The sequence below is a fragment of the Ciconia boyciana genome, chromosome 2 (assembly GCF_034638445.1).
Source record: "Ciconia boyciana chromosome 2, ASM3463844v1, whole genome shotgun sequence".
Lineage (NCBI taxonomy): Eukaryota > Metazoa > Chordata > Aves > Ciconiiformes > Ciconiidae > Ciconia > Ciconia boyciana.
Genome location: NC_132935.1, coordinates 169,326,057 through 169,345,842, shown reverse-complemented (window position 1 = coordinate 169,345,842; position 19,786 = coordinate 169,326,057). Strand labels below are relative to the sequence as shown.

General features: G+C 39.5%; 1 protein-coding gene across 6 annotated transcripts in view; it reads right to left on the bottom strand.

The window, feature by feature from the left end:
• The window catches only part of SMARCD3 (SWI/SNF related BAF chromatin remodeling complex subunit D3), a 116,807-nt gene that overhangs the window by 14,349 nt on the left and 82,672 nt on the right, over positions 1-19,786 (bottom strand). For all 6 annotated transcript variants that reach the window (XM_072855028.1, XM_072855025.1, XM_072855026.1 and 3 more), the window contains 5 exons: positions 11,606-11,728; positions 9,668-9,763; positions 9,063-9,164; positions 6,287-6,448; positions 1,842-1,939 (listed from right to left, as the gene is read on the bottom strand). In XM_072855028.1, the coding sequence (XP_072711129.1) occupies positions 1,842-1,939; positions 6,287-6,448; positions 9,063-9,164; positions 9,668-9,763; positions 11,606-11,728 (581 nt within the window). The remainder of the gene's footprint in view (positions 1-1,841; positions 1,940-6,286; positions 6,449-9,062; positions 9,165-9,667; positions 9,764-11,605; positions 11,729-19,786) is intronic.

The window sequence follows — 19,786 nt, the reverse complement described above, 5'->3', positions numbered from 1 at the left end:
TTTCTTTCTCTTTGTTATTTTCCTTTTCATTACAATTTTTTAAATTGTTGTTGTTGTTACATTTTATTTCAGTTATTAAACTGTTTTTATCTCAACCCACAAGTTTTCTCACTTTCACCCTTCCAATTCTCTTCCCCCACACTGCTGGGGGAGAGTGAGCGAGCAGCTATGTGGTGCTTAGCTGCCGGCTGGGGTTAAACCACAAGCAGCTGGCAAATTGTTTCAGTAGTTGACTACATTCACTCTTAAAAATTGAATGCTGGGGGGCAGGGCAGAGGGTCTGTGAGAGTCTGTTTAAAGCTCAACTGGACTAGGCCCCTAAGCATCCTGATATAATTTGAACCTGCTTTGAGTTGGGAGGGGGGAGCTCTAGATGACCACCAGCGATCCCTTCTACTGTACATTATTCTGTGATGTTGTGAGACTACAAATTACTTACTTCCTTTAAATTCAGTGCCAGACTTCCAGATTTATTTTAGCTTAGCTTAACACTGTAAAGACCCTATTGCAAAAGTATTCCCTATTCTCAGGAAATTAATACTTCCCCTTTCCACAGCATTATGTCAGTGCAATCTAATGCTGTCAGGTGCTGTGTGGTGCACACAGTGTATCAGAGAATGCTACTATACACAAGGTCCTGCTCTTTAGCTTGTATCTAACAGAAAATATACTGCCTCCAGAACCTCTTTGCCATCTCTCTGCCCCTGGAAACATAACCCTCAGTTCCTTGTCATTTTTCTCCAAGAGAATGACTATATATCTCTGAGGACCTCAGCTTTTTTCGGTCCATCAACAGGTCACTGACTTGTCTTCAATGACAGTATATACACAGCTATCAATCTGCATGGTAGTCAAGCTGCTTTTTGATTACTCTGGTTTATATATTCAAATGAATTGAAAAGCAAATTTTATTTTGATAGGCTGTGTAATATTTCAACTTCTTATCACATATATTATAAATTTAAAATAAAGAACCCAATTTTAAGCATATTCAGAAATATTTGTTGTCAATATTCTGTAGGAAATCAAATCACTACTCTCAATTACCAATAATGTTTTAACACCCAGAATCAGAGTTTTGACCAGGACCACAAAGGAAGTTGGGAAAGACTGAAATATCTTAACAGCAAGGTTGCAATCCCCAAAATTCTCTTTATATCCCCCCCCCCGCCATTGTCACTTAAATATGGAATGTGCTGGAAGTGCCCTAGATAGCTGAAAGTTGTATTTCATCTACTATGCCAGAAATACATCTGTTTTGACAAGGATGCCAGAAGCTCAGTATCTTGGTCGCAATGGCCTTCTCTGAATCTAGGCATTCCTTATTGTAAATCTCTTGAGATCTCTGACTAGTTGGCATTCTTAGAATAAGACTAGCAGTCAAACAGCTGACCCAATCCCAACAAAGCATGCATGGACTGGTCACTGTATTTGAAACTTAATACTGTTGTACATTTTACATAATAACTCAGTGATTAGAATGATTGCCCATGGTGTACAATATCTTACTTCAACTCCTTTTTTTCCTCTCTAAGTGGATTCAAACTCTCGTTGCTCTCCCCTTAGGAAAGAAACCTGACCAACTCTCTCAATGGTATTCTAGTAGCGATAAAAATGATAAGAAGTTTTGCATACTCCTAGAGAATTGGTGGCATTCTATTGAAAATAATTCAGAATTGTATAGACCAGAATGACACAGAGAATGAACACACAACCAAGTCCATGGTACTCACCTGGAAGTTATAAAAACTGGATTCTGGTCCCTGCTACTGTAGTTGTTTCTGTATTTTATATAGCGAGTGTTTTGCACATGACAGTGCTGAGCTGACTGACCAACTTACCTGATGATATGATTTATCACTATAGGGTCTGGTGGCAGCAGCAGGTTAGTGAGTCTCTGAGGAATTTCAGAAAACTTTAGCCGTGGACAGTCAAAGATCTGGAATACAATAAAGCATGTTATCCTTGTCCAAAACCTAACTTGCAATTAAATGAGGAAGTAAGCAAAAGTAAGGTGATTTTGAAAGCTCCTGATTCTGGCTCCTTGCACAGAATAAATTTTTGGTCACTTCTGTCCCTGCAAATTGTTGCTGTACTTACAATCTGGGCTAGCTGACAGATGCATCAGATGACGACAATTTCAGGTGTCACATTTTTGGTCTAGCTGCTTAAAGGGCACAGGCCACTTTAATGGGACATCAGGATCAACTGTATCAATGATGGGAGAGAAGTGAACACTTCCTCTCTCACTAAGGGTTTTCAGCAGCATATCATAAAGAAAACCATTTCTTTTTAATCAGAGGAAATACAAAAACAGTTTGCTTTTTTTTCAAGGCATGTTTCTTGCAATATTTTGTGCTAAAGAAAAATACAAGAAAACATTTCTGGATTTTAAAACCATTTGCAATTTTTTTTTAAAAAAGATTAAGGGAAAAAAAAGTCAACATGGTTTTACTTATTTTTAACCAAAACCTAAATAGCCTCTTGGAACGGTTCCACTCCTTTCCAATCAACATCTCATGGTTACCTTCTCTTTGCTATGGTCCAGAAGCTAAATATGTATTGAATTCAGAAAAAAAAAAAAAAAATCTTTTGGAAAGGATCAAAATCTGTAGGTTTTGGAAATTTTTTGTGAGTAACTGCAGTGCGTTGCCGTGAATCCAGAACTACTCCTTACACCTGGAGTTTTCAGAAATATAATTATTACAGCCTTTTTTTCCTACTGGGATTTTTAATGTTCTGAACAGGTGAATTGGCTTTTCTCTACAGATATTCCATTTAAACTGACTTTAAAAAATCCCAAACTATATATTAACATTTTAACATCTATATTAACATCTATATATTAACATTTAACATATTATATATCTATATAATATCTATATAATATCTATATAATATCATCTATATATTAACATATTAACATCTATATATTAACATTTGCCTTAAAACGTGCCATTACATGGAGGCAATTTGTAAAAATGTTGAGGCCTATGCAAATGCAAATGCCTCTTAGGGAAACTATTTCTACCTGATAGAAGAGAGATACTACTTGTAGTATTGTATCTATAAAAAGAAACATGCTTTGCAGCTCTAGAGACAAAGGATGCAGGCAGGGTTGAAAAGAATGGACTATCAGGTTGTAGAATGGGCATACAAAGTCAGACTGTTCAACTAGGATGCTGTGGTTCCTCAGACAGAGTATCTTCTGAAATCCATCATTTTCTCGAGTGAGGAAATTTGGTAGCAGAAATACCTAGAAGCCAGCTCTGGCTTTTGAAATACCTTTGGACCTTTTTCCTTGCTTTTGCTTGTAACACAGTGGATTTCAAATCTCCCAGCTGATGTAAACAGTGTTTCTAAACAGAAAAGGATCCTTCTTCATCAAGTCTAAAATCTGTCTAATTTGCTGGACTTACCTGCATCCAGGAATTCAGCCAGCTAGTTTCTAAAGAGCAAGGAAGTAACCAAATCTACTGAGTCTGCAACTCACTCTTTATTTCAGTTCTGAATTCTGATACTTGATAGAGATGACTGTGGAATTCCCACTCAAAATCTTTGCATACCAAGCTCCATCCAATCTGCTGTCACCACTGGCTCCACACTCATGTCAAACTCCTAATGTGGATGCCCAAGAGATGACAGCTTTAAGAAGGGAAAAGAGAGCAAGGACACACAATAGCGAGAGAAGGGGTGGGAGACTGGAAACTAAGGCTAGATGGAATTTTCCTAAAGCTTCTCACATTCCTACTTGACTGGAGTTAATCATCTAAACTTATAACCACTGGCTCTGAAAGCCTATATGGCCATAGTAATTCTGGTGTGTGAGGTAACTCATTCAGTGATAATTTTTTAGTCTGGACTGTATTGCGTAATTAGATATAACCACAAGCACACCAGCATAGGATTTAGAAAAGCTGGCATACCAAATGAGAAAACTGGTATCTAAAAGGGAATGCTAGAGATGCTGATATGTTATGTACTGCTCCCCTAAGTGATCTGTGCACTTCCAGCTATGACCATGATTTTCATCAGGAGTTACATGCCTAAAACTATATAGTCTACAGAAATACCATCAGACTGGAAGGCATTCCTAACCCAATTCCTTTACACTCCATATCTCAATCCTAGAATATTAGGGTGAAAAACCAAAAAACTCATAATGAAATGTTTCATTTGATTTAATAGGATTCATTTTCCTAAGTACTAATATCAGTTTTGAAAGCAAGATCAGCTACATAGGACAATTTTGCCAGAGACCTAAGGAAAACGGAAACACTCAAATCAATCCCATTTATTATTTAAATCTATGCAACTACTGCATTCTTATGAAACTATTCCAGATTAGCTAGCTCTTGCAGGGAATAAGGTTCAGTCTCCTAGAAAAGGAATCCGCTACTTTTCAACTCTCTCATCTGACTAATCTTCTGAGGATGGGAAGCCAATTATCAGGTCTGATGGTATTCCTGAAGCGTTCTAACACAAAGGAGACCTATGAGCTAGTAAGCCTCTGATGAGATACACAAAGAGAAGATGGCTCCAGCAAGTTCTTATTCTAGCAAAGTTCTTAAACTGAAAATTAAAATAAATACAAGTGAGAAGGCCCTCCTGCTTACCATAAGTAAGGTATGAACTGCTGTACTGGATCACACAAAGGATCTACTACACATCTACCACACTCTCCTGCCCTTGACAGTGGCCAAAAGTGGATACTAAAGGAAAAATGTAAGAACAGGAGAAACATATACTGGTCCTTCAAAAAAAAACCTCTCCGAATCTCCACAGCTTTGCAATTACCTTGCATTTTTAACAGCCCAAGATTTTTTGCCATTGGTTTGTCACTTTTGGAAGCAATATACACTTTTAGCATTTGTAATGTCCTACTGCAAGGAGTTCCAAAGTTTAACTACGCTCGATTCCTTTTGTTTGTTTTTAATTTGCTACCTGCCAGTTTCAGTTGATGGCCTCTAATTATGTACCAAAATAAACAATAATTACTCCTTGTTCACCTTTTCCATTCTGCTCATGATTTTTCAAATCTTTTTCACTTCCCCTTTTCCATTTCGTCTTCGGGCTGACACAAACAAAATGGAGTCTAAATTGGCTATAGATAAATAGAGAATGGAAATCAAATCATCTAAGCAACAGAGCGAACAGCTTTGTAATTTTGCTAAAAATTCTTATGTGGTTTTAAGATGGGATTTTCACTATATATGAAGAAGACCACATGCTGTAATTCTCAAAAAAAAACCCAAAAAGCAAAAAACAAAAAACCAAGAGAGTGACTATATAATCCAGGCCACTTTGGTTCTATACTCCCAAAAATACCCATGAATCTCACAATTATTTTGTTGTATTTTTTATTTTCAAATGTGGAAAAACCCAGTGCTGCCCTGAAGTTTATTTCAGGCATTGGTCACTTTAAACCATTGTAGGGCAAATTAAATAACAGGAAATAAAAGCTTAAAAAGAAAACTAAGACACAACTTTCATTGCGACATTTACTTTCAATGCTCATTAAAACTTTATTCATTTATTATAACTGCCAGTACTTTCCCTAAACAGGAGTATGTCACAAACCCTACCTTCAGTTACTTTCAAAATAAATTAGGTAAGCCTGAAGCTACAGAAAAACAAAACAAAGCCAATTAAGATAGTGATAGCTCAGATAACGTTACCTTTACAAAATAAATATAAACATATTTACAGAAAAGGTGGAGATGCCTTTAAGTGGCCTTCTTCATTAATTCTAGAGGTCATTGTGAAAGACAAAAAGTCTTGACATGCTACTTTCAAAACATCATGCAGAGCATTGAGGGTATTTTATAATCTGAAGCAGACTTAGGAAAAAATAGCTTTTCTAATTATATCTTCCATGTCTTCTGCCCTTCATAAACAGGGAAAGAGGAGGGAAGAAAACAGGTCTACATATGATTTGACAATAAGAATCAGCAGATTATTTCATGTTTCTTAGTACAAAATGATACATCAGGGGAAAAAAAAAACAGTAAATCAATACAGTGAAACAATTAAAAGTCCTCCTTTCTGGAAAGACCACAACTTACGGGGGAGCGCTGAACCACCAGACGTAGTTTTGTGACAACACTGGCACATGGGGAGGGTGCTTATTATGTTAGTTGTAGTGACTGTTGAAAGCCATTCAGTACTGAAGACACCGCAAATCATTAAGGGAAGATAAAAATCAGTAATTTTTCATCTATCCAAAATTTGCAGATGGATATTATAGTTTGTCTCTAAAGAGCTACTGTGTCCAAAAAAGAGTTACCTGCTGGAAGTACTTGTCGCAGTTAATGTATTCCTTATCATGGGAGTCTTGCAGCTTATTTGTTTTGATGTACTGCCAGAGAGCCTGGATGATGGCTGATCGGGTCTGCGTGTGTATCCCCAGCAAACGGGCTAATCGTGGGTCCAGTTTAAACTGTGGAGGCTGTAACAGAAAAAGAAGGAGAAGGAGATGGCAATAGAGAGAAAAGCAGACACATACACAGGTATGATTTTTCAGCTTTAATTCTCAAGGAACTCTGATCCTCAGGAGAAGCACCCCATTCAATGGCAGAGATTGCAAAAATACAGGTTGCTCAGATGTGTACCACTGTTGGTGCTCTGGAAGAACTATGTCTAGAGTTTGAAAAGAAAGAGGGACACTCTACATGTGCTATGCACACAGACTATCTGTATCACATGCTTTAGATAATAACAACTTGCATGCAGACTCAGGAAAGAATTTTCCTTCTCAGCTGTCGTGGTTTAACCCCAGTCAGCAACTAAGCACCACACAGCTGCTTGCTCACCCTCCCTGCTCCCAGTGGGATGGGGGAGAGAATCTGAAAAGCACAAGTAAGAAAACTCATGGGCTGAGATAAGAACAGTTTAATAATTGAAATAATAATAATAATAATAATAATAATAATAATAATAATAATAATAATAGTAATGAAAAGGGAAATAACAAAAGAGAGAGAGAGGAACAAAACCCAGGGAAAAACAAAAAAAACCCCACACAAGTGATACAACCGCTCACCACCCTCCAACCAATGCCCAGCCAGTCCCCGAGAAGCAATCGCTGCCAACTACCCCCAGTTTATATACTGAGCCTGATGTCATATGGTATGGAATAACGCTTTGGCCAGTTTGGCTGTGCCCCCTCCCAGCTTCTTGTGCACCTGGCAGAGCATGGGAAGCTGAAAAGTCCTTGACTAGTGTAAACATTACTTAGCAACAACGAAAACATCAGTGTGTTATCAACATTATTCTCATCCTAAATCCGATACACAGCACTATACCAGCTACTAGGAAGAAAATTAACTCTACCCCAGCTGGAACCAGGATGTCAACACTGATGCATAATTTGATTTTAGGGAGTGGGATAAGAAAAAGAATGGTCCTTCCTCTGACCTACTGGAGGTTAACCACAGATAGAATGAAGTCAGGATCATGCTTCTACTGTTGCTAATAACTGCTCAGCTGCCTCACATCAACAAAGTACCTTGGAACTCTGTTTTTCAGGCATGTTCCCAACATTCTGCTGCATACCAGAAAATTTACCCAACCACAACTAATCAATGGAATATATTTCTTCTCCTGACCTCTGTGATACAACTCTTCAACTACCCCGTTCTGCATCTCTAGTAATATACATTCTTTGGATACCTTGGAATTTGGTGCCTCTTCAAGTGTATACCCACACTTAAGTTTAATATTTGTCACATTATTAGGCAAGGATTACTCTGTTGGGTGCTAGGTCACCCATAGCTAGCTTTATAACAAATCAAGAGTTAAGGATAAGAGAACATCTATTTTAAAGCATAAATTTATAACACTGGTGAGCATAACAAACATAATCATATTGTCTTAACAATGAAGATTCTCAGTGGCTATATCAGCATTTCAGTTATCTCATACACTCCCTAAAATTAATAAAATTTTCTCTCTGTTAACATAAAATTGAGTGTCTTTATCCTGGATAGATGCTACTTGCATGCAGGGGAAAGAGAATGACACAGAATGAGCTCTTAAAGTTATATAATAAAAATGTATCTGAGACTGAACTGCCATCGAAAAGGGAGATTCCATCTCCTCTCAGCAGTGCATTTCTATCAATTTCCTTAAGACAGCAACATTTCTTTCAGGGATGGTTTCAGTCAGATTAGTGAGCTCCACAACTGCAAATCTCCATCGTTTGTGCCAAGAGAATGGAGACTGTGGCAGAGCTCACCCACAACTGAAATGAAAGTGGTTTTTTGGAGCAGCTTAGCCTTACAACAGCTTAAAACAGTTTGAAACTCTGCCCAGGAACCTCTTTTATATTCTTTCCCAAGGCAGAATAACCAAAAATAATTTTGCCTATTTTTGTTTGTTTGTTTGTTTGTTTCCTGTGACTGGGATCAGGGAACTGATTTGGAAGTAAGTTTTGATAGCTTTCAAATGGATCAGTTCCCTGACTTGTTTGTGTTCAGCCCACAAATGCTATTAGTACAATAGAACTAATACTGACAAAAGAGAGGAAGCAGGAATGCCTAACAAGGCTAAGAGTAATGGCAAGTCTAACCCTTGCAGGGCAATGTGGTCTTATGCCAGATTAGGGTGACAATGTAATCAAAACTTAACAAACCAGGAAAGCTGTGTCGTCTGCTCTCAAAAAAAAAAGGCTGCCACAGCTACACAGCTAGTTCAGGTACCACTAGCAAAAGCCGCTCCTTTGAATTTCTGTACAGGACCATGCACATAACTCATGTGCAACTTATCTGACTATTCTCTAAGACGCCTGAGGTGGAAATGCATATTCTTTCTGCAGGTGTGCAATAAAAATACTAATTATCACAGTGCCAAGAACATTTTGCTAGACTATAATAGAAACTTACTTGATGCGTCCCCTTTACATTTTAAATAATCTGTCAGTTTGGTATCATTCTAACCTCACTGGACTATGTGACATTCCGAGTCCAAGTATATTGTTTTTTGATGTATGTGACAGGATGAATTTGCTCTATTGCACTATGTCCCAATGGCTGTATTTTCCATGCCAAAAGCAGTGCACTGACCTGGTAGTCCAACATGAGGAGTAATGTGCACCGCACGCTGACATCACCGGGTCTTTTCACCTGGAAGCCATCCGTTTCCTGGGTTGTGGGAGTTCTGTGCCACTGCCAAAGGAAAAAACAAGTAAGACGGTCAGTCTTTTGTTCACTGATGTCCATCGATGTGCAGCTTGCACAGTATGCCATGCAAGAATTAGACAAGTACAAGCCTTCTGAAGATCTTGCCATTTAAGAAAAAAAAACACAACAAAACCCTCCACATAATTTCTTGCTCTGCCCTTACAATTCAGCTTTACTGCACAATCTGTTCTCCTGTTAGCATGCTTTACTTGTTAGGAAAAATGCAACAAAAAATGAGGAAAATTTTTTTCATCATTTCATACATTCCGTTCTAAGATGTGCACTACATCACTACTACATCTATGTGTTTAGACTATATAGGTTCTGTTAGTAAACATTCTGAAAAAGAATGGAATTTTGAAAACTTTGAAAAGACCTTAAATGAGACAATGAATGCAAGGTAACTTAAAAGAGGTAGACAACGGGCACACAGCTGTTTATCTGTGCTAGTATCAGGTTTGTATGCAAGGGGTGCACAACCTTCTTACCTCCACAAGATGGTTGTCGGGTCCATAAAGATCTTTGTCTAGTTCAATAACCAAACTCTTAAAAAAAGACGAAAACTTCCGTTTCTGTTTGCTGAGCTGTACAATCAGAAGAAACAGAAATGTTTAAGGCTGCATATATTAGCTTGTGTTCTATGCTTCCTTCTCGGGCTTCCTCTTTCTCTTGAACATTAATTCCCATATAGACCACAAGTGTGATCAATCTAATGGAGTTTTCCCTCTGACAAATGCAGGGTAAGATGCAAAAATCTCAACAGTGGTGGAACAGTGCACACTTAAGGGAAGATTTCCCTGACTCTCTTAATGTTATTGGAAAGGACTGGCTTGTAATGTGAACACGGCACCTGTGAGAGCGGGTCCAGAGGAGGCCACGAAATTGATCCGAGGGCTGGAACACTTCTCCTGTGAGGACAGGCTGAGAGAGTTGGGGTTGTTCAGCCTGGAGAAGAGAAGGCTCCAGGGAGACCTTATTGCGGCCTTTCAGTACTTAAACGGGGCTTATAAGAAAGACGGGGACAGACTTTTTACCAAGGCCTGTAGTGACAGGACAAGGGGCAATGCTTTTAAACTGAAAGATGGTAGGTTTAGATTGGACATACGAAAGACATTTTTTACAATGAGGGTGGTGAGACACTGGCACAGGTTGCCCAGAGAAGCTGTGGATGCCTCATCCCTGGAAGTGTTCAAGGTCAGATTGGATGGGGCTTTGAGCAACCTGATCTAGTGGAAGATGTCCCTGCCCACGGCAGGGGGGTTTGACTAGATGATCTTTGAAGGTCCCTTCCAACCCAAACCATTCTATGATTCTAAGGCCACTGTATACCTTTTATTTTAACAGCTTTTTTTTTTTAATGAATGCTAATTTCTTGGTCTGATCTATCAGATGACAGTAAATTTTACAGATGAATCATACACTAAGTAAAAGTATTTCCTTTTACATTTTGCCTTTCCATTTAATTATCAGTATTTGCTGTTTACTACACAGCTCATACTGTCTAAATTAAAAACTGGGAGGTCTATAATCGCATAATCTGACTTTCCATAGAATACAGTCCACAGGATTTCAATGAATTTCTTCTTATTTAATGCAGAAAATGTTTTAGAAATACACCCTCCTTTGATTTAAAATTTACCAGTAATTGAGAAGCTATTTTGTTCCAATAAAGAATCTCTTTCTTTGTTAAAATATATGCCTAATTTCTAAACTGAATTTATCTAACTTCAATTTCCAGATGTTACACTTTGTCACCCCTTCATCCTCCAGCAAGATTATGATTCTGATTCATGTACAGTTACCTCCAGACAGACAGATGTGCCTTGAAAGCCTTTCCCTCTCCGTACATGCATGTTCTCCATCTGTTTATCCTATCAAATACTTCGCTTGTGAAGTCTATTCAAATAGGTGACACCTTTATTAGGAAAGGCCAGCCTTCCCCGAGGAAAGCTAAATCCATCACTGACGTTTCTGAGGACTTCAGAATGATAAAACTTTTCTTCCATCCTTGCTCTGACCATTCATACATCCTCTTGTCCTCCCTAGGAATATGAAGTACTTGCTTCTCCTTATTATCCTACTCTTCACAAGATGCAGTGCCTGCTGTAGTCCTGACTTATCACACCTCTCGTGACCTGAACCCTGCCATATCTTTTAAGGGAATCGTCTCAGCCCTGTTCTCTCCACCTCGTCGTACCTATCCTGTCCTTAAGTCTGCTCCACTTCCTGCTGCCCTCCCTGCCCCTCCCCAGCATTCCCATTATGGCCTTATCCCTCACTCTGGCTGGACGTGGCACCTTCCCAGCAGCAACAAGCCAACACTGCCATTCAGAGATGTCTGAGTTGATGTCCCCGGTAAAGTCCACCACCCCACAGGACAATCTCTAGATCCTTGCCAGCCCCAGTGAAGCACAGGTAAGTCATACGTCATCCAGGAGCTTCCCCTCCACTCGCAGCTCCCATGAAGCAATGCTGCCATCAGAGTCATCAGCGTCAGATTTTGCAGGATTAAATGTGTTGGAGATGTAAAGCCTCAGTTTCCGCTTTTGCTGTTACACAAATAGAGAAAAGTACACAACCAGTTTAAGTCCAAGACCCGAGTAAGCCACAGGAAAGGTGACAGTTACACATTTAGTAGAGAATCTGCATGTTTACTACAGTTGTACCAGGTTATATTAGAATTTAAGATTTGGTTATGTATAAGAAAATACACTGAAACTTCCTTTCAAAAACTATTGGCTATACAAACACGCTAAGATCCACTGTAAGTGGAGAAAGACAGGAGGTTGCAGAGCCAAGCCCATGAGGCTATACATCCTGTACTTCTGGATTAGATATTTGAGAAATCACTATAAGAAAAGCACGATAGGATGCCCTTCCTGTCTAGATCCTAGCTACATTGCTAAGACTCAGCTGCAAACCTCTTGCTACATGAACGTCTTCCATAGTTGCATCAGGTCGGATTTGTAAATGGCAATCACAAATACAGCTAATGCTGCAAATTACATGCCGGGCACATCTCTGCCCATCTTCATTCTACCATCATGCAGAGCCTGGTAATAGTCTTCCTACAGACACACACCCAAATACACACACCTCCCTGCTGCCTAACCTACCTCTTTAACTGCCTTTCACCCTAATCAAAATGTTGCAGCTCCAACTTGCTGTGAGACCTGAGTGGAGGAAGGCACTGTACTTCATTGCTAACCCAGGTGCTCAAGTCTGTGAGAGATACAACCGTGTCTACCTGTTGTCATTTTTACAGGCTATAGAAGGTTTCCCAATCACTGTACTGCCTTATGGCTATGTTATTTCTCAGTGCCCTTCTCTCCCATGCACCATGTGGAAAACCTGGCCATTAACTCTGATGCATGGATTCCAGAAAAGACATTGCCAAACATGTCTTTGGGACTCTAATCTCTGTTTATAATACAATGACAAAAAGGCTACAGTTGTCAAGTTAATGCAGTCAAAACAACCTTCATACAGCATAAGAAAGGAGTAGTCTTGTAAAGCTCTCACGCTCACACATATAGGAGAGAAGGAAGTTATATACATCAGGTCAGGAAACTAAAAATCTAATATGGCATAGAGGAATGTGAGAGGCAGAGACGTATGGCTGAAGAGGAACAAGAAAATGACTACATTTTGCCAAATCTAGAAAAGACAGTGACAGAAAGGTTTGATGGAAATGGATTCTCAATAGTATGCTCCGAGGGGGAACAGGATTTTCAACAGTGCCAAGAGTCCAGAAAATGACAGTTTGAAACAGATAAGAACAGGCAGATAGGTAGAAAAATATTCCTGGAAATCTGTATTTTTTCTCCATCCTTTCCTACAGGATTTCTGTTGCTAAAGTGCCCTTTCATTATATAAAATGTTTTCTTTTTTTAATGCCCTAGAATCTTTATTTGGTGTGGAGGACTTGTGAAGGACTTCACATTTCTAAATTCAAAACTCTTCAAATTCACCTGCACATTTTATGCACTGTTCCTAAATTTTATCCCCCCCTGGATTATTTGCAAAACTGTATCTATATACATAAGCAGCTTTTTTCTTAATAGTTCCTCCTCGATACTCTACTGATATTTCAGGTTTATATTACTGATTCCATTCCCTCTTCTTTTGGTTTCCAAAGACATTATCTCCATTCTCCCCTTTACCCTGGAAACTCCCTCTCTCCTCGTATCTCTCCATATCCAGACAGGAACTGTGTCTGTTTCCTCCGAAGTCTGACATTTCATCACTAACATAATCCCCTGCAACAACATCCTTATTCAAATCTGAATATTTTAGACATTTTCCTTTCTCTCAGCTTTCAGGCTCTAGCTTCCTTGTACGGTCCACCTAAAACCAAGTTAGTAACAACGTCTAACTCCACTGTGAAATATAAAATACCTCTCCTTGATACTTTCCACTGTTTCCCTTTGCTAACCTCTTATCATTCTTCTTTCAAGTCATGCACAAGCCAGATGCAGCGTACATTGCAGAACTGGTCTCCTGCTCGGTTCCCTATACTTTCCCTGCTCTGCCAAAGTCAGAGTCTGCATATCATTTGTTTGTTTCTCCCACATGTCTCTTCAATTTACAGTGTTTTCTTCTACACAACGAATTCTCTTTCCCAAATTTAATCCCTTCCTCACTGTGACCCCTATAAATCAGCCCACTTCTTCCACACTGTCATCAGAAAGGAACTTAGAATAATTATGAATAAAAATCCTAAGTAATGGCTATCTCTAAAGTTATCTTTTGTCCTACTGTCTATGTATTTTGATTTTAGATCAAAAACCATTTAGCCTTTCACTCCAACATGTTACAGACACTACTGACAACCTGTAAGTACTGTGGAATGCTGAGCCTTTAGTCTCTGCTAAGCAAAGACATTCTATCCAACAAAAAAAATGTGTAACCTGCACCCTGGGGGTTTTCTTCAGATTTTGGCCAAAAAGGTACGGCAAATTTGCAACACTATTAAGGCAGTGATTATCTCCCAAATGCAACCACAGAAAGATCCTTGCTTCTGAATGGTAACAAATATCCAGGAAATCAGTCAAACTGGGCAACTGCACAGCTGCAAGAGGACCCCAACACCAAATGGACTTTAAATCTAAAAAAAAAAAGTTTATTAGAACACAAAGCAGAATAAGGGAACATAAAGAAGGAAAACTCACATTTGCCAGATAAAATGGGATAAATAATTAAAAAAAAAAAAAATTGGTTTTGTAAACCAAATTTTCTCTGTTCACATGTCCTTGAAAATGTTTCATTTCTTCAGGCTTGCTCTTATTCCAGCAACTCTGTGATTTCGTAGGTTGCAGAAAACTCTTGTAGGGTCATTTCTGAGGAGACACAGAGAATCCTCTTTTTATTCCTTAAGATCCAACTGTGTTTGTGCTATTGCCTTCTTTCAGGAGACTCCAAATTTCTGCATTTTCTTCCGGCTTCTTACTCAGCGAGGCAGCCTCTCATCCTTTTTGCCTCACTGACTGCCCTACCCTGCACTCCAGCTGGCACAATCTCCCCCTCCCTCCGAATGCTCTACCAGGCCAAGTGCACCTTAGGACATGACAAACACCAGCCTTCCTTTCTGCAGCTGAGCCACCACCCTTCAAAAGGAACCTACATAGCCAACTGCAAACAGGTGTCAGCCATCACAATTGTCATAACCAGTAACTCTAGACCTGACCTGCAGAGTGCAACCAGGTCTGCCAAAGAGGTTCTGGTAAACAGTCTAAAAAAATTGTGAAAAAGGCATTTGGCCATGAACACTGCTTCAACAGCAGAACATGTCCTCCTCTGTACAGCACTGTACTGACCGAGAAACATTCAAGCCTCCACAACTATCTTTCTGAAGCTGCTGCCAACATGTCCACCTCCTGTTTGTTCCCTTATGAGTTGCTATTCCATTTTTTCCTTCTTTCTGCCCTTCCCAGAATTCCCACTACCACCTCTTCCTTACACATGTCTAGTGTTGCCAGCACCACTGGCTCCTCATAAAAGCTACCTGGGAACAGCTCTGCTCAAGACATTCTGGGAGGCTGACTATCTTATCTTCCAGTTCCAGGACTAGACAACGGCACTTGAACTTGCCCTACGTATGCTTATCACCAACAGTGGTAATATATACTTTGAGCAGTGGCATTTAAAGAAAATACATTTAGAAATCTCTAGCAAAACATCAGAAGCATAGCTCTACAAATGACATTTTCTTTGGACCAGCAGGCTCCTTCTCCTCTAGCATGACTTTTCTCCTGTCAGCTGTGAGACACTACCATCCCACCTGATGAAGCAAGATCCTGGCAAAGATCCAAGAGTATAGTCTGAATCCCTCCTGAAGGGATCTACCCAGTGAGTAACAACTTCAGCACTCACAGCTAAACCGCTATCACAAGGATGTCAGGTCTTGGAAGATGTCAGCTCAGAGATTATACAGATAGTCAGAACTGAGCTCAAGGAAGACGAACACCAAAATGGCGCTGGCTGGGGTTTTATAGCCACTATACAGACCGTAAAGTCTCCTTAGCTGAAGACACACACGCAAAATCACTGCACCCAGTTCACTTATCAGTACTCCTGGGTTCCACAATAATGTCAAGTTCATATCCAGAGGGCTCTGAAAGTGAGGTATTCTTCCATCTCCAGTTGAGCAACTCCATCTCATCCAGGCAGGAAATGATACAACATCAGTTATGTGCAACTTGGCTACTTTGCACCTTAAATACAGCAGTGCAATATACTTGGGCAAGAAGCCATTGCCCTTAAACAAATTCTGCAAATTTCTTAGAAACGCGCATTATAGCACAGATCTAAAATCTATTCTCCTCTCTGTATGGTGGCTTCTCAGAGAACAGAAAAGCAACCAACCAAAACCTGTGGCCTTGTCTTTTACTGATAGGATTATCAGTAGCTTGGAGCAAAAACTAAAGAGAAAAGTTACAGCTCTAGGGCAAGAAGAAAGCATCACATTTCATCTCTTCAGACACACTGAAACTTTACCACCCACAAAGACAAAGCTCAACAGGGGGGAACTTCATGGAGACTTGACCAACATTGTGAATCAAATAACCTCTTGTCCAAAAATCAATAAATGCTTAATCTGCTTATTCTCTAAGTGTAAGATACACATCTTTAACACGCATCTTTGACTTGTCTTCAGCAAAATGAACTTGAAATAGCAGTCATATTAAAAAGAAAAGCCTTCCCCAGAAAGCACTGTATTTCACTTACAATTTCTCCTTGAGAAAAAGAAAAGGAAAAAAAGCATATGTGACAGAAGACTGGTCATGTCAACGATGAACTACTGCAAAGGTCTCAGCTACAACAGCAGCACAAATGGCGGGAGAGCTCATGTGGAATGAAACAGATCCAAACAGGAGGCTGACAGGAATGCTGGAGCAGCAGAACTATAGCTTTTTCTCTCTCTCTAAGTTCTTCAGTGTCATCTTCACACAAATCAATACAGCTTTAAGTTGAAGTAAATAGGTGAAATGCTGGAAATTCGTGAAATCCTTCAGAAAACTACCTCTGGTTTATGGTGCCACATTTTTTCAGTTTCATTTAGCATTAAATCCCTAAAAAGTCAAATCAGAAACTAAGCATCTGAAGATACCATGATCTGTGTGATATCCCCAAGACAAATCTCCATCGACTGCTGAAGTTAAAGTTTCCTTCAGTGAACTCTCAGGCAGGACACAATACCACCAGGACACTTCCAGGGAAGTTGTGCTTTCAGGGATTTCAAACAAATTAACTAAGTTATCAGCAGATAGTCTATTCCTGACTGAATCAAGGAAATCTGGCTGCCAATCCTATGAATAGTATTGTGTTAAGAGCTCTCTATGCACATCTTAAGGATGGATTTCTACATACGTCAACACAGCATAAAAACCTCACGCATAAAGCACAGGAAATATTAAAATCTGTGTTTCTGTCTTTGCATATAGAGTAACTGTTCCGTGGTCTCACAAAAACTTCTTAGGAAGCAAAAAAAACAGTGGAAGATGAAGTAGCATGGAGACTAGAAACCAGGAGACAAAAAGAACAATGACCACTAATAACAAGTGTTCAAGTCTGACCGTTATAAAAGAATCAAATGAAACAGAGAGTGTCCATATCAGAACTGGAATATAGAGGTATCGCTCACGCAGAGTAGCAGCAAACAGGTATGTCAAAATTTGTAGAAGAAACAAAATTAGTTAGGTAACTCATGGCAACAAAAGATGGACAAGAACTTAAAAATGGCCAACCCAAAGCAGGAAAATCAGAGACTTGGTAGAATGTGCAATTATCATGAATACTAAAAGGAACTACCCAATATTTACTGAGTTCAAAATTGCAACCAACACATGAAAACACCTGCAGACAGTTCTAGAAAAACTTCAACAAAAAAAAACCCTCAAAAAAAGTTGGACAAATGTTATAGAGGAATAAAACGGAGAATAGTATGCACAATAGTCTATAAAATCAGTTATAGCAGCTTATTTGGCAGTTGTATACTATACTCTCTCAGGAAGAGAATCACGAGGTGTATACTGACGGGTGATAAGAATAGCTAGGAGCACTGAAAAATTCTTTCTCTACAGTGATTGGGAAGACTGAATTTTTCACCTAAGAAAAGAGAACATTAAAGAACCTGAAAGACATATTTAAAATATGGGCTGATCTAAAGAAGATTAGGTGTTTGTGTTTTCCTTATCTCACAATGCAAAAAGCAGAACACATAAAATTATGCCACAAGACCATAAATTCAAACCTGATCAATGGCAGTATGTCATGTATGCTATACAAAGCAAAATGAACCACAGTTAACCCACAGAACTCATTGTCACAGAACATAGAATTAAAACTTGCAGGTTTTTAAGCCAGAAGAGACTTTATGGTCCAGTTCAATTTCCTGTGCAACACAGGCTCTAATCATTCATCAAACAGGGCAGCTCTTTTTAAAGGACATCCAGTGTTGACTTAAAAGACTTGATATGATGAAAAATCTGTTACATCTCTGATATCTTGCTCTAGTGGTCATAAATAGGCACATTAATCAGTCTCAATTGGTCTGTTTTTGAACTACCTGCTGTTAGACCAAAGCCAAAAGCTCTTTAAAAACAAAAAAAACCAAACAAAAAAACCCCCCAGAAAAACACAAAACCAAAAAACAGAGAAGGGGCTGGAGTGGCTATATTATGTACAGATCCCAGCAATATCCAGTCATGTCAATACATGAGAACTTTAAAAGATGAGAGACCTTTCTGTGTCTTAATATAAACTGATCTCTGGTTACTGGAATTTAGGTGGAACTGTTACCTACAGTTGGAAGGGTTTCTGGCACCTTCCTATGAAGTATTTAGCCCTGGAACACGTCACCCAGAGAGGCTGTGGAGTCTCCCACCTCGGAGGTGTTCAAAAGCCATCTGGACATGGTCCTGGGCAACCAGCTCTAGGTGGCCCTGCTTGAGCAGTGGGGTTGGACAAGATGATCTCCAGAGGTCCCTTCCAACCTCAGCCAATCTGTGATCCTGTTACTGGTCACTATTAGTAAGGACTCACCAGCCTCATAATTCCTGTTGCCACTGCATATGGGAGAGGGAGAGTGATTATGCATGATTTAACCACATTCCCATCAAATACTTAAGCTAGTTTGTGATGGGTTAAGAATGCACACATACTTAGCCTGTTTGTGTCGAGGCTGAGCAAGTTTTTGCCCAGTGGCTTGATTCAGTTCTAACTAGTTAAAAGCAGTGTCGTATGGTAAGGCTGCGGGGCATGGTCTCTGACAGTGAGTGACTGCCCAGGCAACAAGCCAACCATTAATGCAGTAACACATATTGGTGTGGTCCCATTGGCAACTCAGTCCTCTCAACAGTAACGTGTAAGAACCCCCAGATCAGTCTACAGAAGACAACCTGGGAACTCCCAGGGCCAGCTTCAGGGGTGTCCAAAAGGAGGCGAACTCACCTAAAGCCCACTGACTCTGAGGTGACCCTCAAAGATTGGGTGACTGCAGATCAACATACATGTTAAGGCTAAGGAATGGTAAGACAACCACATGCCATGACCCAACTCTCCCAATGTATAACCATAGGATATACTAATATAATAATCGGAGGATATTATCTGTTGCCAGACTGATCTCCTCACACTAGGGAAACTGTAAGCTATTTGGCTTTTTTTTATTTTGTAAATTTTATGGTTGATGATTAAAGATGAGAAAATTCCTAATAACATTCCCTCAATAAATTGTTTTATTTAAATTGAAATTGCCATAAATTCTGTTTTGCCTTCGACATATTTCTACTTGAAATGGCTTGTGCAGACATTTCCCCTGAAGAGCTTTAAAATATCTTATCAAAACCACTGTAGCGCTTGATGGAGTACACCAATGGGCCCTAGGGTCACTGAGCTGGCAGCAACATTAAGTCCAGGTCACAGGTCTCTATCATGTAATGCTTTTCAGAATCCAGGAAGATAGAATTTCAAAAATGAAATCTTTTGTTTCCCCTCCTTGATTTGGAGGAATTTTGCTTCTCTGACAATTACAACCTCTTTCTAATTCCAAGCCTAACATTTATTCAGCCACCTTTTCCCCATTTGTTCTTGTGCCAGCATTGTCC